Source organism: Ixodes scapularis, unplaced genomic scaffold, assembly GCF_016920785.2.
Source record: "Ixodes scapularis isolate PalLabHiFi unplaced genomic scaffold, ASM1692078v2 PGA_scaffold8__174_contigs__length_109621045, whole genome shotgun sequence".
NCBI classification, from domain to species: domain Eukaryota; kingdom Metazoa; phylum Arthropoda; class Arachnida; order Ixodida; family Ixodidae; genus Ixodes; species Ixodes scapularis.
In genome coordinates, this window is record NW_024609883.1 from 63182673 (window position 1) to 63205590 (window position 22918).

The 22918-nt window shown below is 49.4% G+C and overlaps 1 protein-coding gene across 1 annotated transcript; it reads left to right on the forward strand.

The window, feature by feature from the left end:
• Positions 1–2531: 2531 nt before the first annotated feature.
• LOC115316832 (calcium-activated chloride channel regulator 4A-like) lies at positions 2532–17940 on the forward strand. The gene is made up of 2 exons (XM_029976349.3): positions 2532–2687; positions 17635–17940. Exons 1-2 carry the CDS (start codon positions 2532–2534, stop codon positions 17938–17940), a joined length of 462 nt encoding a protein of 153 aa, XP_029832209.3.
• The last annotated feature ends 4978 nt before the right edge of the window (positions 17941–22918 follow it).

Below are 22918 nucleotides of genomic sequence, written 5' to 3' on the forward strand. Positions count from 1 at the left end.
GCGCGCCCCGAAGGCGCACTGACGTCATAAAATGCGCAGTTTCCGGGAGCCGCATGACCAACGCGCGCATAAGAACACGTTGGTTTGTATCGCACTTTATGGTACGCTTAGACTTGCGGATCCGCTAGTGAATCGTCACAGCTTTTGCCGCTGGGGCGAACTGCTGGGCGCAGAACGCGGCGGCAAGACGTATAGGTCCAGGACCTATTTCTGTCGCCGAACGAAGCGTTTCACTGACCGGAAATGACATCCTTGCGCAGCTCAACCCTGCCTAGGTCACGAGTACGCGTTCTTCTTGTTTATTTTTGGCAATGGCGTCGATGGCATCGAAGACAGCCAGCGTCGCTGGCATGGCTTCTACTCCTCGTCATATGAGCGGAGACGAGCAAGGAGGCAGCATGCTTGCCCCGTCCCTTCGTTGTCTAGCATGGGCGAACCCACCGCCGCTGACGAATTAGAGCGCCGACACGCTCTAATTCGGCGTTACTAAAATTGTAAACGTCTTTCTCTTTTTTTTTTTTTTTGTATCTTTTAAGTGGCCATTGTTCGGGATACAAGGGTGCGTTCGTTGTCTGGTAACCTGCTCTTTTGTTATAACTGTAGGTATTTTTGTGAAAGTTCAGTGAGGCCTGTGGCTGGCCTTAGCTGTCTGGTGTATGAGGACTCGTGGAAACAAAGAAAGTAGCTGAGTTTGAAACGTCCCTTTTTTCAGTGACTTTTCCTTGTACTAAACGTTTTGCTTTTTGTACCACATTCTCGAGCACTCAAAAAAGAATCAATGTCCACTAGCTCTCCTGCACCCGACTGTTACCAAGTGAGGACCACACAAAATACACCCTAACATAAGTAACCAAAAAGTTAACGAGATCCTGCTCTTGTAAAGGTATTGTTTTTGTACTTGTAGAATTTCCCTCTTAGAAATAGAATAAAAATAGCCCGCTGGACGAAAAGAAGGAACGCCGTTCCTTTTCCCGTTCCAGTGAAAACGTAACGAGTCCCCGTTACAGTTCCACTGATGCAAAATGGAAGGGCGGCGTTCCTTCGTTACTCCGAAGAGGAACGCGTTCCAGGAACGCCGTTTCTTACAACAGTGTCTGAAACCATAAAAGTCACCTCGCAGAAAAACATTTTAGGGAATGTCAGTGTTCCTTTAAACTTTTTCGCAACCTGGAAAAAACATCGTTTTTTTTTCACAAACTTCCAAAACAGAAACCCGGCTTTCTTTTTACAAAAACAAGTGTTAATTGTAAAAAAAAAAAAAAAAAAAAAAAAAAAAAAAAACTGTCTCTTGTATAATTAGCCTGGGAAACAGCAATTTAGTAATTTTACATAAAGGACAGTAACCGCAAATATTATTTTTTTTTAACAAAAGTTACGGAAACAGAGACTAACGGTGTTGTGTGAACCAGCCTTAACGTGAACTGAGATATCTTTACCAGCTACCTAAGGTTTTCAGGAAAAGAGGCGTCTATAATTCATGCAGCCATGACTGAACAATAAATAGGTGTATTATCGCGAGCACTATACTAGCTATGACGCGGCTGCTGCCGTGGGCGTTCTGTACCACCAGCGCAACATAGCTGGGGCACTCTGAAACTCCGCGGCCACCACACCGACCCTGTACGGCGGAATTGCTCTTCCAGATTACGAGAACACACTCTCCTTGTCGTCTGCTAGTCGCAAATCAGACATCCCCTACCGCCACAGCACTTGCCGATGTTCGTGTCAAAAGCTTTTTTAGGCCATCCGACGAAAGGAATATACTGAACTAAGCATAATTAGCGCAGCAAGTCTGACACAAGAAAAAGCAATCAACAGGTGTCAGGTTAATTCAAGTATTCTACTCAGATGGGTATACAATCGTCGGTAACAATTATGCTTAGCTCGATATTGATAGCTAGATATTTTATTGGGTGCCTGCAAACAACTTAGTGGCAGTTCGGTGTCAAAAGTCACAAACATATGCAGCACTTGGTTCTCCTCCCGGATGGTACAGCAAACCTTAACGCCATCAACCGCTGCGCGCAATCAACAGGACCACGCACTGCTTGCTGCATAAAAAACATATTTTTTGTAATTCTTCTATAGCATGTGGTGGGTACATACCGAGGTCAACAAGAAGACAACGATAGTTGTAGAAACGACGGCGGCCAATGTGCCTATCACTGGCGGGTGTGCCTATCACCGGCCAATGTGTCGCCTATCGCTTCATCGGAATGTCCACTTTGTTGGTTGCTTGGCTGACTCGTTTGCGCGAGTCGGAAAATTTCTGTACCGAAAGAGTTCATGCACAAATAAACATCGACAAGTGCTCCGGTGGCGTCTGCTTTGCGCCTGGCAGACGACAGGGAAAGAGCGTGATCGCAACCTGAAAGTGATGTTTCGGAGGGCGCCTGCTATGTGGCGGTGGGGTACGGAAGGGCCACGGTTGCCGTGTTATAGCTAATAGTGTCCGCAATAGTACTTACCAACTAATACTCTGGCACTTAAAGATAGCGTTGCTATGACTTTGGTTTCGTTCCCTCAAGGTGATGATGACCCCGCTGCTCCTCACTTCCCTGGTGTTCGTTTCACTGGGATGCGTGGATACAGCCACCGTCGACAAGCGGGACGGGGGATACGAGCACGTGCTGGTTGCCATCGGCAAGGACGTCGCGTACCACGGAGACATCCTCGAAAACCTAAAGGTATCGGCCAGTTTTTGTTCTAATCTAGTAGAAAAGAACGGCAGCTAAAAACGTCGTTCTTCCTCGGCATTAATGGTATTTATCAATTTTTCTCTACACAGTTCAATCGCACACTGTGCACCGTAAAAACCTCTGCTTCAATTAAGTGTACCACAAATGATGCTTAACTTTTTTCAAGTTTGCTGGAGGCCATTGTCCCACAAATCTTCAAAGTACCTCGTCCCTCTCCTCTCGTCTCTTCGTATAATATTGAGACTAACCTTTAAGAAAGCGTCGTAAAACAATGAGAAAATTATCTTATTGTTATTTCTAGTTTTTATTGCTGATTGTGTGTCTGGGAATAATTTTTTTATTATATTGGTACCTGATTTGGGTTCAACCGCAACACCGTGTGGTTTCGTAATGCTGTATGCAAACACTCAACATAGGACAACTTATATTCCAATATATATTCAACTTTGCTTCCTGTAGGAATATGAAGCAGATTTGTGTTGCTGTCTGTCATCACTCATTTGTCACATGTAAAGGTTTTTGGGTAAATCAATACGCATGGTGTTCAAAACTAATTCAGGCGTGTTATGAAAAGAAAAGAAACTACAGAAGGTACATGATATTTGTTTTTGAACATTAGGTTATGCTCCCCAGTGGACAATGGATACAAGGATAGCAATAGCTTTCGATTTCCTGAATAAATCAAATGATATATTAGCCTTTTTAATTCCTGCATTCAAAATCCGTATTTATTATATTGCAACCTCAAGGTAGCCGTAATCTAAGATCGTTTTATTTTTCAATTTTTTTTTACAGTTTTTCTAACGTGTTTTGAAGTAATGCTTCTTCCACATTGCCACTAAACATGTCAAACAGACGTTTTGGGAAATATGTGGCGCTTCGGCCCACCGACTGCTTGAAACACTAACATTCCGATGTACGGCACGAGAGAGTATTCAGGAATCGAAAAACAAGTTTCCGTTGGCTTAACGTTTTCAGATTCCATGAACGCAGAGAACGCAGAAGGAAAGCAAAACGGGGCACGCGATGACCACCTCTTGTGTTCGCTTAATTTTACAAAGAGAGAGAGCTGTTATGGCCTGTTCCCACCAGTGGATATGGCGTACGTTGTCGCATTGTCGTTGTAGTTGTTGGCGTAGTTGGGCGCAGGGCGTCCGTCGTGGATATTTCCAACTGCCTAAAAAAGATCCACCGCCGCTCTGGGGATTGGATCCTGGGTCCGCTGCATTACCACAGAGGACGCCACAACATTTTTTTAACGCGGTAGCGTTAGGGAGCTCGTGTCGCGAAAAATCCGGCGCCAGTGACGTGACGAGAAAAAGCCGGTGTCGTGCCACTAAAATCTTGATTGGTCTATAGGGTCATGACGTCAGAGCCACATGACCTCGCGCGGGAATTATAAACAACCCTCAACGCTCAGGTGGAACGTGACGTCCCGCGTGTAATTAAAGATATTAAAGAACATGAAATGTAATATCAATTAAAGTTTATCGCATGTCTCAAATTATTTTAGTTTATAAAATCATTCATTTACCTTAAATAGAAATTTGAAGACCTTTAGGCGGGATTCGAACCCACAACCCTTCAGTTGCGAGCCAGAGACGCTACTGACTAGTCTATACAAGGCACTTTTCTTTCTTTATTACATAATGCAGAGAACACATATCAAATGATGAAAATGCTCTGCAAAGTCCTTGCAGGGCATTGCAGGGCATTCATTTCCAATAGCTCTTTGCAAAGGCCTAGCCATTCGATCTTGGGCTCACGGGTGAAAAAAAAAAATACTTTTTACATGTTTAAAAAGGTCAAAGAAATAAAACCAAACTACTTTGATATTGGGGTCGGCGTGACGTACTGCCATGTGACTGAAAATGCTGCACAGTTTTAAAAGAAAGAAGATATCGAATTGTACACAATCATCGCCGCTTACACTCAAAAAAACGTATGCCCGACGGGCTGATACAGAGCTCTGTTTTTTAGCACACGCTGGAAAACGTACCCCCCCCCCCCCCCCCCCCCCCCCTCAGGAAAGGAAAGAACTGCGTCCTAACAGAAAATAAAAACGTGCTCGGCGGTCTCGGGTTGTTTACAAAACATACACTCCACCGGTCATGGCATACGCACGCCCTTTTCTCTAAGCTAAGCATTAACTGGAAAAGCACTGCTATGCAATCTGAAAAAAAAAAAAAAAATTGGAAGCGGGTGGTACACACATGCGCTTAACACGTTTAGGAACATCGCGACCATCGCGTAAAATTAAACTTCTGTACAGCGGGGCAGGAAACAAACTTAGCGTCAAGTCACGTTTTAGCGTCTTCTGGTTACCACAGACAGATACTCCAAAGAAAAGCGGGAAGACCAAAAGTGGAAAGCGTCGACAACCTCTTTCTGGAAACCATACAGTCTTGATGACTCACTGCCATAGGATGATAAAATAAAGGTCAGCAAATGAGGTGACAGTTTTATTAGAATGAACGCGGGTAAAAAAGGGCGGTCTTGATCGCGGAGAAAAAGAAGTGACACCAACTGTCGTACAAACAATTGCGGTAATCCCAATCCGCCATCACTGACACGATGATACAGATTGTCGCGCCTAATGGGCTCCCAAGACGAGTTCCAGATGTATGTCGCAAAAACGCGGTCAAACTTTTGCACGTTCATGCGCGCACAATGAAGTACTTGCAACACATACCGTAACTTGGCAATAAGAAAAACATTGCAAACAGTCCCGCGAGGCAAAAATGGACAGGTCCCGCCTTTTCCAGTGAGAGGCGCGCCTGCCGAGGTCGGTGCCGACACCCGACCGTTAGGATATGTTTTCACGATAGCAGTTTAAAGGCACGTCGAGGTATGTGCACGATGCCCGGTCCCAGCTGATGCCTTCAAAAACTGAAGGCGTTGTGGCCCACGCCCCATGCCAAAATCCACGGCACTTTTCCCAGTTTACTGCTGGCCCTGTGGCGTCACAAAACCTTTTTACGAACACCACAGGAGCACGAACGCTCCTTTTTTCACTGCAAAATACTGCTATCATCCGCATAACTCATTATCATAATCTCAACGTCCCCCAACCGGTAACCACGATTATCCTCGCTGCCTAAAAGACTCAAGCAGAACATTTTTAGATACAGATTAAAAAATAAAGGTGACAAAGGTAACCCTTGTCTGACTGATAACCGCACAGTATTTCTTCGGTCAACTCTTTGTTTACAATAAGATTTGTCGTACAACCTATATATGCCAATTTGGCCCCTTCCAAAATGGTTGTACCAACATTGGCGCGCTCCAACCCATAAAAACAACGTCGTGTTTAACGCAGTCAAAAGCCTTGTCAAGGTCTATTTGGAGCATAGCGACGTGATCTATGCCATGGTCGCATGCCTCTAAAACACAACGCGCAACGTGAACATTTGTTCCTATTAGCGGCGAGATGTTTTGGTGGCGCCCTCCTATGGTTCCCCCTTGTGACGTCATTAGCTTGCAAACAACAAGTTCGATGGTGTTTGTAAATAGCATGGTGGAAGCTTGAAATCATTGAGCTCTTAAAGCAACACTGCCAACACCGTCAAAATTAAAGTTCTTTCATTCCTCTTATTTCTGTCGATGATAAATCCCCTTTCCTACGTCATAGTCAGCGTTCGGCCAATCGCGGAAGGCCGACCACAGCGACGCTTTCGGTCGCGCACGGGGCTAATAGACCGCCCTTGAATCCCACAAGTCTGGTGCTCGCCAGTGATCTGGCAGGCGATGCTCGGAAAATGGCGCGCCAAAATTTTCGCGAAAACTTTCTAATCGACGTTGCACAACATTATCGGTCGGTAACCTGTGACTTTTCTAAGCTTGTCAACATCGTCGCTTTCGGGGATTAAAACAGTATAAGTTCGGGCAAACGACGGTGGCAACCACTTACGTTCATACGTTTCGGAGATTACACGTATACCAAAAAACTACCCACCACGTTCTTAAACGTTTTGTAAAACTCTCCCCGCAGCCCGTCTGGCCCCGGCTTTTCTGCGCTCGGCAAGTCGTAGATCGCCCTCTCTACCTCCTGCAATTTAATAGGCTGATTGAGCCTTTCCTGCTCCTCTGCGTCCAATTAAGGTAGGACCTTAAGAAGGCCCGCAAACATAGGATCTCTCTGTCCGTTGGCTTGGCTTTCAAAAAGATTCCTATAATGGTCCACAAAAGCCTTCCGAATATGATTTCGGCTCGTGATACTTACATCCTGGTATTCGATCTCGCCGATTTCATTGCGGAGTGCGTAGCGTTTTTCCTCCGCTAGAGCTCGTTTGGTAGTTTGCTCTCCCACTCCGTATTTCTCTGACCAAGCACGAACTAGGGCACCCCGCTACCGCTCGAGATGCAACTCGTCTATTTGTGCTCTAACGCTTTCTTGTCTTTAAGACCCACGCCAGGCCTTTCGCACTCCGCCCTCAAGAGCCCTAGCAAATTCCTCCTCATTTCACGCTCACTGCTGCGCGCCGCAAACGCCAAAACGGCAAATCTCTCGATAGCGATCATCTTAATTTCCTGCTTGGCGAGTTCCCACACCTCAAAAATGTCACTCTTCCTTCCTTCAAAAACGTTTCTGAAAGCTTTATCCGCTGCTTCGAGAAAAGCATCATCCTTCAGGAGATTTATATTCAACTTCGAAAGCCTCAAGTTGAACTTGGATTTCGGTTGCGCTCTTTCACCGATTGTTGTTAAAATAAAACAATGATCAGAAGAAAAAAAAAAAAACACGGGGTGACGCGGTACTTTATTGACAACGTGGCCATAGAGGCTGAAACATAAACTCTGTCTAACCGAGCATAAGATGAAGCTTGAAAGTGGGTGAAGCGCATCTCGCACGTCCAACGTGTATCAGATCATAATCTTCGAGCAATTCCGCCAGACCTGCCGAACGTCTATCAGCGCGCTGTCAAGACGGCGTTCTGTCTGCTGCTCTGACAACGCAGTTAAAATCACCTAACAAAACAACCGTCCTATCGCAATCTACGAAATGGCGTAAGCCAGAAAAAAAAAAAACAAAAAAACACGAAACCCGGTTTTTCACCGTACTGGGGGCATATATGCAAACAAGCCGCCTGCGAACTGCTGAAGAAAAATCACACACAATAAAACGTCCTACCGTGTCGGTGGTCACAACCAACTCCGACAAAGGAAAATACTTTTCAAAAACCGAAACCAACCTCCCGAAACACTGACAGCATGCGTAACACAAACTTCATAAAAAGTAGAAACGGCTTCAGCGCACTGGCTACCTGCTCCCCCTTAGCCATCTTGGTTTCTTGCAACGCTAAGACATCGGGCCTTTCTTTCATTAGTAAACGTTGTACTTGGTACTGTTTCTTATGCGCGTTAAAGCCTCGAACGTTTAGTGTCGTTACCTTGATGGCTGTATCGAGCGTACACATAAACGGTTGCGACATCGCACTTGCCTTGACGATCGTGTGGAAGTTTTTGAACCGGGCATAGCCACCTTATAAACTGTCGAGGCGCGGCCGGTCGTCCCGGCGGCTGTATGGCACAGTTTTGAAACGGCCTCGCTTGTTCTTCTCCATCCCCAGCCAAGGGTTGGCGTTGAGGGCCATGACGGGTGACGGGGGCGTGTCCTCGAGGTCGCGCTTGGGGGAGTCGGTCGCCTCGTCCATGACGACAACGCATTCCGGGGAGCCCTTCTCAGACATCGGGGAATAGGCAGCGGGCGAGAGAGCGCCGACCGCGGTCGACGTCAGGGAAAGGATACCGGAACCTTGTTCTGGAACGCCCGGGGACGACTCGCCCTCGCTGTCTGCCACGGAGACTTGTGCGGCACCACCGTCTTACGGCGGAGATCCTCTGTGGTTGCGTGGTCGGTTTGGCGTCTTGCTCCAGACCCTCAAGAACCAGCTCGGCCTCGTTGACCTCCATGGTTAGCGGTAAAAGGTAGCCTTTCGCGTCTTCACCAGTGACGCGGGAGTATTTCCTCACGCAGTCTTCCTTATCGTGACCAAAACGGAAGCACACAAAGCACTTCGGCACACGCCAGCTACGCCATGATGTGCCCGGCGCGCTCGCAACGCAAGCAGACGGGTGCTCGCCCTGGGATGACGATGAAGACATTCCCTCCCTGGAGCCTCACTTGGTGAGGCATGCCGTCGGGCTTGACACCGCTCTTGAGGGTCATGCGCACGATGCGCGTCGTCGACTCGATGGCCTGAAAACCCTCGACACGCCACTTCTCGCGGGAGACTTCTACGACTTTGCCGTATGACTCAAACAATTCGCTCACCGCGTCGTTGTGGACTTGGAAGGGGACCCAGTGCACTCGAAGGTCAACCTCGATAGGGCAGGGGTCAGTGACAACGCACCGTAGGTCTTGATGGTGAGCTCCTTCGCGCTCACCAGTCGCTCCTTGGCTTCGGGCGTCTCAAGCGTGGCCAGTTATACACAGAGGTCGGCATTTTAGGTCGCCCTCACTCACCCTCACCCTCACAGCCACACTCACCTAAGCCCCTCACTCTCCCTAACCCTCACAGTTACACTCACCTTCAGCCCCTCACTCACTCTCACCCTCACAGTCACACTCACCTTCAGCCCTTCACTCACCCTCACTGAACCTCACGGCCCTCACGCACTCACCGCTCTCACGCCCCTCACGGCCCTCACGCCCCTCACCGCCCTCACGGCCCTCATGCCCTCACTCACTCATGGCCCTCACGACACTCACCGCCCTCACGACACTCACCGCCCTCAGGCCCTCACCGCCCCCACCGCCCTCACGGCCCTCACCGCCCTCACAGCCCTTACGCACTCATAGCCCTCACCGCCCTCACGGCCCTCACGCACTCATGGCCCCCACGCCACTCACCGCCCTCACGGCCCTCACCGGCCTCACGGCCCTCACCGGCCTCACGGCCCTCACCGGCCTCACGGCCCTCACCGGCATCACGGCCCTCAACGCCCTCACGGCCCTCACGCACTCACGGCCTTCACGCCACTCACCGCCTTCACGCCACTCACCGCCTTCACGCCACTCACCGCCCTCACCGCCCTCACCGCCCTCACCGCCCTCACCGCCCTCACCGCCCTCACCGCCTTCACGCCACTCACCGCCTTCACGCCACTCACCGCCCTCACCGCCCTCACCGCCCTCACCGCCCTCACCGCCCTCACCGCCCTCACGGCCCTCACGCACTCATGGCCCCCACGCCACTCACCGCCCTCACGGCCCTCACCGCCCTCACCGCCCTCACCGCCCTCACCGCCCTCACCGCCCTCACCGCCCTCACGGCCCTCAACGCCCTCACCGCCTTCACGCCACTCACCGCCTTCACGCCACTCACCGCCCTCACCGCCCTCACCGCCCTCACCGCCCTCACCGCCCTCACCGCCTTCACGCCACTCACCGCCTTCACGCCACTCACCGCCCTCACCGCCCTCACCGCCCTCACCGCCCTCACCGCCCTCACCGCCCTCACCGCCCTCACCGCCCTCACCGCCCTCACCGCCCTCACCGCCCTCACCGCCCTCACCGCCCTCACCGCCCTCACCGCCCTCACCGCCCTCACCGCCCTCACCGCCCTCACCGCCCTCACCGCCCTCACCGCCCTCACCGCCCTCACCGCCCTCACCGCCCTCACCGCCCTCACCGCCCTCACCGCCCTCACCGCCCTCACCGCCCTCACCGCCCTCACCGCCCTCACCGCCCTCACCGCCCTCACCGCCCTCACCGCCCTCACCGCCCTCACCGCCCTCACCGCCCTCACCGCCCTCACCGCCCTCACCGCCCTCACCGCCCTCACCGCCCTCACCGCCCTCACCGCCCTCACCGCCCTCACCGCCCTCACCGCCCTCACCGCCCTCACCGCCCTCACCGCCCTCACCGCCCTCACCGCCCTCACCGCCCTCACCGCCCTCACCGCCCTCACCGCCCTCACCGCCCTCACCGCCCTCACCGCCCTCACCGCCCTCACCGCCCTCACCGCCCTCACCGCCCTCACCGCCCTCACCGCCCTCACCGCCCTCACCGCCCTCACCGCCCTCACCGCCCTCACCGCCCTCACCGCCCTCACCGCCCTCACCGCCCTCACCGCCCTCACCGCCCTCACCGCCCTCACCGCCCTCACCGCCCTCACCGCCCTCACCGCCCTCACCGCCCTCACCGCCCTCACCGCCCTCACCGCCCTCACCGCCCTCACCGCCCTCACCGCCCTCACCGCCCTCACCGCCCTCACCGCCCTCACCGCCCTCACCGCCCTCACCGCCCTCACCGCCCTCACCGCCCTCACCGCCCTCACCGCCCTCACCGCCCTCACCGCCCTCACCGCCCTCACCGCCCTCACCGCCCTCACCGCCCTCACCGCCCTCACCGCCCTCACCGCCCTCACCGCCCTCACCGCCCTCACCGCCCTCACCGCCCTCACCGCCCTCACCGCCCTCACCGCCCTCACCGCCCTCACCGCCCTCACCGCCCTCACCGCCCTCACCGCCCTCACCGCCCTCACCGCCCTCACCGCCCTCACCGCCCTCACCGCCCTCACCGCCCTCACCGCCCTCACCGCCCTCACCGCCCTCACCGCCCTCACCGCCCTCACCGCCCTCACCGCCCTCACCGCCCTCACCGCCACTCACCGCCACTCACCGCCACTCACCGCCCTCACCGCCACTCACCGCCACTCACCGCCACTCACCGCCACTCACCGCCCTCACGCCACTCACCGCCCTCACCGCCCTCACCGCCCTCACGGCCCTCACCGCCCTCACGGCCCTCACCGCCCTCACGGCCCTCACCGCCCTCACGCCACTCACCGCCCTCACACCCCTCACCGCCCTCACACCCCTCACCGCCCATGCAGCCCTCGCACCCCTCACGCCCCTCACGCACTGATGGCCCTCACGCCACTCAGGCCAGCTTCAGATGGGGCAATTTCGCCCAGAAACTTTACGTCGCAACACCAGCAACACGGGCCGCCCGCGATCACACGCAGCAACTAATTGCTGCAATTTGCCATCGTCATCATAAAATTTTATTTTCTTGCACTATTTAGACAGAATTACGCGTTATAAACGTGTTTTTATGCATTTAAACCTCGTTAAGAATACTAATGCACCTTTCTGAAACAGTTTATTTAAAAAAAAAAAAAAACGATCGATTTCAAACCAGAACCAAGTCATTCGGTGTCATCATCACCGGCACGAGGTATCACGTGAAAATTTTGCGTCCCTGATTGGATGCAGCCGGTTCAAACGTATTCGAATTGCTCCGAGTTGCTTGCTTATTTCGAGCCGGACCCGATCTCAGCAATTCGTGTGGATCTAGGGAAAGCTAGAGAACAACCCGCCATTAACACCAAAATTGCTGAGAAAGATGCTCGATCTGAAGGGGGCTTCACGCACTCACCGCCCTCACGCACTCATGGCCCTCACACACCTCATGCACTCACCGCTAACACGGCCCTCACGGCCCTCACGCCTCTCATGCCACTCACTGCCCTCACGCACTCATGGCCCTCACCGCCCTCACCGCCCTCACCGCCCTCATGGCCCTCACGGACCTCAAGGCCCTCACGGACCTCACGGCCCTCACGGCCCTCACGGCCCTCACGGCCCTCACCGCCCTCACCGCCCTCACAGCCCTCACGGCCCTCACCGCCCTCACAGCCCTCAGTCACCCTCACACTCATGAATTTTCCTGGTTCAGAAACTCACTCACCCTCACCTCACCTGTGAAGATGAGGGTGAGTGAGGATGAGTGAGGGCCCTCATGAGTGAGATTTGCCGAGGTATGGTTATACATGGTTCATCTGATATGCGCCGAGCGAGGCGGTATCAGATAAAACAGCGATACGCCTGAGTTTCTGTCGAAAATCTTCGATCCGATATGGACGCCCCTTGAGTTCGCAGTGAAGCATGACTGAGTTTAAAATCGTTGACCCGTTAGGTACGGGCGGTAAAACAATCTTGTAGTTTTCCGAGGAGGATCCGCCAACTGCAGAAAAAAAACCACGTCCGGGAAGGGCCGATGTCGCCGCTCCGTCGGAGCTACTTATCCTGCGACCGTCTCGTGCGTCCGCAGAAGCAGAATCCGGCCACACAAGGCACGCTTGCATGGCGAATGAGAAGGCGATCCGAACGGGGCCCGATAACACTATCGCTTTCCACTCTTAAAGGGATACTACAACGAAATTCCGGCGCTTATTTTTTGGTCTATATGTGTTCAAATGAGTAGTATCACATCGAACATACCGATATCCTGTTAAAAAAGTCTCGAAAAGAAATTTTAAATCGAATTAAACGATTAGCAAAGAGCACCTGGTGGACGTCGCTAACGCCTCGTTTGTAATGCTCGTCTAGGAAACTTGACAGCTAGTGACGGAGGTTGTCTCACCTCCGGCCACGACGAAAGAAGCGGGGAAGGAGGAACTCCCCTCTTTCCAAGAATGCCTTTTGTGTGTCGCAGAAGTCGCTATTGTCCCCCTACAAGATTATAGAAGATTAACCCGTCACTCAAAATTCGTACAAAAGCAGCCGCTTCGGTGGCTGGAACGACTAGGCCATCCTTTCGACGCCATCCTCGCCGTAGCTTTGCTCGTCCTGAGACGACCTACGTCACGATTGCGTTAAATGTCACGTGGTCTCCGCTGGGCCTTCTCCGAGCGCTTGCCAGAGTGGGCCGTTTATGACGAAAAATACAGCCACCAGGCTCAAAATACAAACGTGCGATTGTCATTTACGGATATTGTGGATCATATACAACCTATTTTTGAACACGACGGGAATATTTCAAAATTCGTTGAAGTATCCCTTTAAAGGCGAAGCTTAAGCGTCCCCAATTTTTTTCATATATATCTTTATTCCATGAAAGGTATATATAATAAAAAGAGCAGATCAAACTAGACGTCCAAACATTTTTGCATATATGCATCCTAAGATCTCATATACGAAGCGCGTTTATTCGGCATTAACGTTATGGCATATTTCACAGTTCGACATGTGATTGAGTAGGTAGTGGTACACAAATACAAACACAAAAAAAAATTGGATATAATAGTCTCCAGAAATAGATTAGCTTTTCAGGTGATATAGATATTTACGAAAAAATACGGGGTTGAAAAAAAAAGAGACACACGGAAAAAAAAAAGCTGAAAAATCTCTCAGCCCTAAACATGCTTCCAACAGTGGACAGCAGTCAGGTTCTACAGGTTGTGCTGCTTAAACGCTGCGAAGTTAGGCTATCCGCTCCACTTAAGTTTTGCTGCGCGTGGTGGTTCGGCATGTCTGTCAATCATTCTGCATTTCCACAAAATGCGGAGGCCTAGTAACACGATTATGTTGTATGGAACAGTTTCATATATTGAAAAAGGAATGAAGCAAATACATTATTCGGTGATGCCGAGGTCTTCTTTTCTTTTCCTTTTTAGCGTTTGTTGCAGAACGTTCTGGAAGAATGCGCCACAGCACTGTCAATCCGCTTTATTATTCGGTATATTTGAGAAAAAAGGGGGAAAAATATGTTTATGAGTTTTGTGTTGTACCCGCTAGATGGCCGCAGTTGCTGTGACGTCGCGTTAGAAAATCCTGTGCCATTCTTAATTAATTAAAACTTGATATGAAATTAGCCCTTGAAATTAAAAGCCATTGTTAGGTGGCGCAAGCCGCCGCCTGACAATAAAAGTGTTCAGCCGCATCCATTCATCCAGTACAACCTAGAAGATGGTCCTGTGCCTTACGTCATCGTTAGTGGATCCGTGGTGGATTCCTGAGCCGCCCAAGAGTCTGAGCCGCCCCGAGCGGAAAACACGCTAAGCTTCGCGAGAGTATACGGTGCAAGGCGGCAGACGGGGGTGCCTTGGCGTCGCCGCGTGTTAGCGTCGCGCTTGTTGCGAGAAGCTCAAAGACGCGTCGGCGGCAACGCTCACGCGTCTCGCGCCGTTCGTCGCAGGGTCAATTGTGAGGTGCATGCTCGTGAGAATAAAGCCAAGAGACTTCGCCGACAACACCCCATGGTGCGTGAGCGCGACACCGACACCCAACGACTTCGCCGTGACTGTGTACACCATTCCAATATTTACGAGTCCTCAGCCAGCATGCGCGTGTTTGTCGCTTCGGAAAGCGATTAAATTACGTGCCATACGCACGAGCACTGAAAGTAGAACAGGCCAGGAGGCCAGGGGCTTTACTTTTTTAGCTTTTTTTTAGAAGGTGCATAGAGAGTTGCAAGCATGGCGCTCCGACTGGTTTCTCATAAGTGCAAGCACGTGCAGCTTTCGTATAAACCATAAACCTATAGCTTCGGCCAGAGTGCCTCAATGGCACCCTAGCTTCGGGAAGCTTGAAATAGCACGGGTTTGTCCGCACGATCGGGGACATGGCGGTGGCCGGTGGCCTTGTTAACAGTCGTCTATGCTGTAACGTTGGTTTTAGATTAACAGAGTCAGTCCTGTTTTCTTCTTTCTTTTTTTTTCTTTTTACATTCTGAGGTCCTAATGCTCTGGTTCCACATATACTACGTCTTACCTTGTCATAGACCAACTGCGAAGTCTGTGCAAGCCACGGTGGTGCAAGCGCAAGAGGCTAGCCTTGACTGCCTCAACTGGAGCACTCGTTGCACGAGCGCTCGCGCAGCCACCGAGGCTTCGTGTAAAGAAACTATTAGCGATGTGCGCGGCCAAAAGCATCGCTGTGGTCAGCTTTCCACGATTGGCCAAACCATGGGCATGTGAGCACTGTCAGATTGTCAACTTTGACGGTGTTAGTTTCAGATTGCGATGGCTCCTAGCTTCCACTGTGCTTTTTAAACACACCATTGAACTCGTCGTCGCCCCCGATGGTAAGTAGCCAGAATAACAACTGGTGACGTCACGGCGAGGCGAATCCCAGTCGTGACGTCAAGGAGGGAAACCATTAGAGGGCGCCACCGAAACACCTCGGCGCTAATAGCTCCAACTTTTAGCATCCGCGGCTGACTAACGTCCATGCAAAATTGAGACGCAGTATGGAGCGACAAACGGAAACAACCGACACCAACAAGCCTAAAGCACGTGCGGCATTTCGCGCGAATACCTTTGACAGGCTTGCAATATCTCCGTGCTCCTGACGTAAGCACAAGCATAGCCTCTTCTATACTCACAAAGCCTGGCAGTTCGACGACGGAGCCATAAGGTGCCCGTTCACAGATTTGGAGCACGAGGATCTAGTAGCACAGAGGCATCAAAGAGCCATTTCGCGGGGAACCTGGACGTCAGCACACAGCTTTTGCAACGGCGAGGACCAGAGACACACTTGTTCGCTCGGGAGAAGTGCGTTTCGGCGTCTACCCGCAGCGGGGCACCAGACACGTGGCTCTCCTATTTTCCGTTGTCTGCCGCTCCACATTTTCCACTTCGGCGGCCGCTTCTTGTGGCGACCTGCCAGGCTTTGCCAGCATATAGGAGGCTATGCTACTACGGATGGGAAATTCGGGAAGCCAGACCGAACCATCTTGAACAAATAGGTCTGTGCACTTTTACGTTATCGATGCACACTCGTTAATCTATTTGTATATATTTTTCTTTCTTCAGATCGCCTATTCATTCAGGAAGGAACAATATATTTAGGCTCTCTAAAGGCTAATTTCACCTCAAATCGGTGGTTTACAGGAGCTCAATTAATCTAACCTAATGTATGTATATCTCTAAACTCACTTCCGCAACAGCTGACGCTGCACTTTAGCAGCAGCTAGTCGGTGTTTTGGCGTCCTAAAAATATGCAATACAAACGTGCTTCAATGAACTAAAAAGAAAACAATTTCTCTAAGGAGCAACGTAGACATAAGACATTAGTGGCAATACAAAAAAAAAAAAAAAAAAGCCTTGTGGTGAGCGTTTCTTCTGATTCATGCGATAGGACTTTTACTTGGTATTTCGCAGTTACAGCATCGAACACCGCAGTTTACACCATGCTTCGCTTCTCGGGCGAGTGACGTCGCGCGAAATTGCAAGTTGAACCGCACCATGTGAACCAGGCTTTAGGGACCTTCGATTTCTCAAAAGAGAGGGATCAAATACAACTGTTTTGACTTCGTATAATTGTTCCCTGGTTTCTTCAATAAAAGTTCTCATTGTACAACGAGAACGTTCTTTCAGTTTTAGTATAAGAAAACCGAACAAAGTAGTGAGCCATAAAAAACTCGTGGCTTTTATTTATTTCTTTTGATAAAGAAAACAGTCCTTCGTTCATATTTTGGTATAAACAAATTCAACCCCTAGCGTCATTTTTCTCGGAAGTTACAGTGAGGTAGCATGCAAAGCGAATTTTCGTAGTTTATGCAAATTGATTTAAATCTATTGGGATGTGAACGTTTTTATCTTTAATTTATTTTTGTTCCAAGTGCAGGGTAAGGAAGATCTAGAATATCACATAATCACATACGTTCATGTTAAGTGGTCGTCGTTTCCCCAAATTGTATTTATTACCCGTCAAACTTCGTAATACCTGCTTCTAAATTATTCTAAAAATTCCCGACCTACTGTATGTCAGAACATGTGGTGAGGCTAAAGGCTTTTCGAACCACGAGAATGAATAGAGTAGAAGGCTGAACCCTTCTATTCTGGCGGCGTCTTGCGCTACTTAGCCGCAGTGTTTTAGGGTGCATTGAATAAGCTAGCACCGCTTCCAGGGTGTGGCCATGGATTGACTGATTTCGAACGGCTCAATCTGACGCAAACGGGCCACATTAGGTCCTGCTGCTTCACTGTGTGCGGATTTAGTTCGTCTGTCGAAAAGTCGTTTTTGTGTCATTTGAGGAAAATTCACTTAATGGGGCGCTTACGTAAGCAACCAAAATATTGACCTATTTTGGTGGGTGTCTCCACCTTAGACACAGCTCTCGCATTAAGGAACGATACGAAATAAATTATCGCTACGCCATGCAATAAACGGCTGTGTGCCGACATTATTTCCCTCCATGCAGGCTTTATTCAGGAAGGCATCTGCGTTCCTCCTGGCGGCGACAAAGGGAAAATTCTACTTCAAGGAAGTCATAATCAGTGTGCCCAGCAGCTGGCCACCAATGGCCCGAAAGAAGGTCTGGGAGGATCTGTTTAACCAAGCCGACGTCCAGGTGGCCTCCGGCTTGAAAGAACCGGACACTCTGAATCCGAGTCGCTCTTTTCCGGGGGACTTTAATCCGGTCCGGTTGCCGTCCGAGTTTGTCCGTGACTTGAACTCAACAACAACTAAAAAGTTTGAGAAACCAGGTGAGCGACTCAGCCGCTAAAAGGACTGGTTGTCAATCACTACAGTGGCCTAATTTTTTAATAACATCAAGCGAGCGTCGACCACCGGGACGACCAGTTCTGTGTCGCGGATTCGGGCGGTCATACGGGAGAGATTAAGCGCGAGCGCACAAAGCCCTTTCTGGTGGCAGCGTCGTCTGCTAGGCTATTCCGTTGATCGCACACAGCCCCTGCTCTGTAGCAAAGGATGACATGGCGCTTGCAATGTCGAAGTGCATTGCCGATACGCCCCTCCTCTTGGAATGCGTTCACAATTCTATTGACGTTAGCCTGTGTAACCCCGACTGTTGTTGCTATATCCCTTTGTGTCATGGCGCCCATCGACATTCTTAGAACACGTTCCCGTGTTTCTATGGGCACTCGAGGAAACATAAAATTCTGGAAGCGCCCGCTGGTCAAAGAAAAATGTGACAACCCGGCTACATAGGCTAGATGCCAACAGCAATGAAGCTGATATACAAAACACCAAGCGGAAACCCTGTGCCTACTCCGTTTCACTTTGCGTTTTACAGCAGCCGACGCTACGACCCACCTTGGCCAGTCCGTCGCTAAAAGTGTGTCACGTGGCAGGGTGAAAGCAGTGGATTGGTTTTGATGGCTCGTAGCTTTGTCTGTGGTACATAGTTTAATGCATCGTTGCATTCAGTTTGTCGCGTCAGCGTATTTTTTGTTTTTGTTTTTGTTCGTGTTCACAAAAGTAAACGCAAACATGAAATGAAATAAAAGTAACTTGAGCTCGAGATGACGCGCGGTTTACGCAACGCATCAGCAGTATAAAAAAAAAACAAGCGCTGTTCAGATATTTGCTTAAAGGCGGTTAGCTATGCCAGCAGATAATGAACAGGGGCTGTGTGCGGTCAACGGAATAGCATAGCAGACGACGTTCGGAACGGAAAGAGCTTTGTGCGCACGCGCCTAATCTCTCCCGTGGCGCCGCATTTCTCTGCGGCAGAGCGCTGGCCGTCCCGGCGGTCGACACTCACTTGATATTATTAAAAAATTGGGCCACTGCACCCTAAGTAAAGACAAACGCACTAAAATATACTAACTTTGTAATGTTATGAATCTCTCCCAAAGGGAGTGAATGTTGTGTTCACTGTAGGTATGTAATACACATCTACTTTAATGTGTACCGTACAGCTTCCAGACTGGGCTAGCTCGGACCCCACTCCTCAGATACAAAGTCTAATATTAAATGTCAACTTCTGGGTCTAAAAGTCTAGCAAGGTATTCTTCAAGTGATCATTTATTTTATGTAGGTACAATAATAGTATTATTTCAGTAAACGGGGGGGGGGGGGGGGGGGGGGGGCTTTCCATCAAAGGTAAGAACACGTTTTGTTAAAAAAGGTTCACAAGATCGGACATAACGGCGGCCGGATTGATCACGTAACTACATATCCTTGATTCGTCCATCTCCCAAGCGCACTCACATGAAAGCCGTGACGAGATGACGACAGCGCGGATGGACCGAACCACTTCGCGAACCAACAGTGCCGGAAAACGAGCTCAATGTGGCGCAGCTCTCCAAGAGCGAAAACGATGTTTGTCGCTGCGGTCGCAGCGCTATTACGTCTCGACGAAAATAGAGTCGTCGTGTTTTGCTGTTACGTACCAAGCAAGACAGGATACCGTAAAAGACTAGCGCGAAGCGCCCCTAGCTTTTCTGACCCGTGGGTGCAACTATGGTACAGCTCGAGGAGTCTCGCCATCGACAGTAGTGAAGCCACTGAACCCTGAAAATGAAGCGCTATTGCGTTCCCTGCCTCCTGGCAGGACACAAACTGACCCAAACATCGTGACGACCGAAATCTGGCAAAGCCATTCGCTGATGGTAATCGCCATTTCGTTTTTTTTTCCCACATCGAAGCATCAAAAGCGTCCCGTTCATGTCCGATAAGGAGCATCATTGCACTAAAAGCGATCTTTGCCAATATAAACGTCATTGGCACTATGTATGAAATTAACGGAAAAAGTGTGCTGATCTCCAGAGATATTTTACAATAATATTCTTCTTGCATGTTTCAAGAGAGGCAACTTGTGTTCCCACACCACGAAGCACAGATGCCGCATGTGAAGCGAAGCTGCAGGCTTGCTTGGCCAGTGTTGTGGATAAACAATCGGGGCATAGAGAAAATGCTTTTACAAGGCAACCTGTCACCCCAAAATTAGATCGGCTCACTAAGAATGGAGAGTTCGTGGAGAAACTGCTCATTATAAGGACCAAAATGCCGACCGTACGGGGAGTTCGGCGCTACTTTCCTCGGATCCAGAAGCGGCGGAGCCCTGACCTCGCGGAGGGGCGTTTTCAGATGCATTCACGCTCAGCTTGGTCGGGCACAACACTCCAGTACACAAAAGCCGGAAAAATGCTCTATATGGATCGGATGCTGAACGGGTCGGCCAAAAAGATCATGGCGTGCTAGACGAGTTTTCCGAGAAGCTTTTTCACACGGACCCGGAGAAGTATCAGAAACTGTAATGCGTCACAGACAAAATTCGAGCAGATCCGGTTGAGTGTGGAACTAAAAATCGCGGGACAAAACTTAAAAAAAAAGAATACAACATAAGGGGCCATCTTTGTTTTGTCTGTTTTCGAGCGCGAATCGAGCAGTTAAAATATTAGAGCGTTCCGGGGGTGCTCGAAAGTGTTCTTTAGAGCGGGAAATGGTTCATAGACGGCCACCGTATAATATACCATTCACCGTTTAGTCGTCGACGTTTATTCTCTTTGCGTGGATGATATTTAAGCAGTAAATGTTTTGATGGCATTTGCTCGTCTTCCCCTTCATACAGAGTACCATCTAATACATCACTGGGCCAACCACCGCTACGGCGTCTTCGCGGAGCACGCTTCCTCTCCCGACAAGACGCTCTACTGCAGTCGCAACAAAGTGAGTGTACGCAGCATACCTAAATTTCCCCACTGCCTCCCATGCGGAAACCATGATACGGCCACTGACGGCCTAAGACCGGATGAGCCAGCCTTCCAGCACGCAAAACTATCCTCTCAGTGACATACCAGATTCCCCGTCTGACGAATAGCTATACTTCGGAAAGTAGATGTTGCTGTTTGAGACTATGAACATTTCCTTTTTATGTAAGCCCCCTTTCCGTTTAAAATTGGGGCCGTCACATCGAAAGGCTTCCGTATGCGTGTGAGAGTGAGAAACATATGCCATCCTTATGTCTATCTGGCGCACATGGGTGGTTCGTCGGACGAGGCGCTCTCTGGACCTGCCACAGTCTTCCCAATGCTTCTTAAAGGAGGGAGTTCACTGAAAAGGAGATAGCTCTTCAGAAGTGGCTGCTGAGTGTAACCGTTCTCGACATGCCAAAGTGACGCCGGATTAGAGAGAGAGAGAAAGGCGCTTCGGGCAAAAATACAAAAGCAAGGCGGGCTCGGTCTGCCAAGGTCTTATGAAGGAAAGGGAAGCCGACAGAGGATCGCGATACAAAAACCGAGGCACCAATATTAGGAATTCGTGTTGGCCTTCATAAAAGACCAATCGTGTTTTCGGATATCGACTGTCTGCAGCGGAGCTTCGTTAGAAACACATCCCCCCTTTTTTTTATTTTTTTTTTGTGTTGTTTCGTTACCTTTAATACTTATGGCGGTGTGTTCAGTTTCCACTAAGCTCGATTATTTGCCGACCAATGTATTATACTCGTTTCTTTCAGCGAAGAGAAAATAGTATAAGAAGAAAGTAAAAAAACAAAATGCGAGCTGCAATAAATGGAATTAACTTTTCTTAAAAAGAAAAGAAAAATAAACAGGGAACAAATTTTTACTTTCTTTTTTTTTCCCTGCGAATTGTGGAAGTTCCTGGAATGACCAGGAAGTTGGACGTCTTGCGCTTTTCTCACGCTATTGGTGTTTTGTTTAACGCTTTTTTATGCTTTCAGGTGCTTTGTGGCTTGACAATCTCACGGTAGTACGCCAGCATAGGATATTTAAACGTGCACTGGCAAAATTGATAAACAAAAATACGCGATCCACAAGAAAAAAGTCAATACATATTATATTTTTTTCCGCATAGAAAGACTTTGTATCGCAGAAAGCTGAAATACCGCTATAATGTGATTCTATATTGCAGTAATAGAATACATATGTTTCAGGAAATGACGTTGCTCAGATAAGATTAAAAGTCACAAATATAATTGATTTAAGTACCAACATTCACCTGAGCTTAATAATTATCAAACCAAGAAAGTACAGCGGTAGTTAAACTTAGTAAACTAAAAAAAACACTTGTCGGGAAGAAATACAATGTGTTTATTTATTTAATTTTATGTATTTATTTGTTTATTTATTTATTCTTATTTTCAGTGACCCACCAACAACTTAACGCCTCCTTAGTGGTGCACTTATCAATGAGTCAATGAGTAGTAAAATGTTAAAGAGGATAAAAGCGGAACGTTAGGAAAAAAACAATAGCCTCAACACACTTTGGAAATTTACGCTTATCATCAAAAATATCAAGGCTAGCATTCGCACAAATCTGTTCTAAATGGTTTTAAGTCTATTGTAGGCGTGTCATGGGTGCAGCATGGTAAAATTCGGTAAAATAAAACGAAGTATAAAGTCTAGAAGACTTACGAGGAACGTGCAAGTAGATGTCACTGAGTAGCTCTGGGGAATCAATTATACTATTTACAATCTTATACAAATATGTCAGTTCACAAATTGCTCTCCTGTTATGCAACGAATCTAACTTCACGAGTTCACAAATCCTCTCATAACTATAGAAATAATTCGGCTGAAAATAACGATCAAACAAAACACGAACGAACCTACTTTGAGATCTCTCAATTACACCTGAACTTGTCACTACAATACAGTTCCAGACAACAGGGGCATATTCAACACGACTACGCACCAGTGAAGAAAACAAACGTAAAATACAAAGTGGTTTAAAAAAATCGCGTGTCGCTTGCGTAATGGCTCCCAGCACTCTAA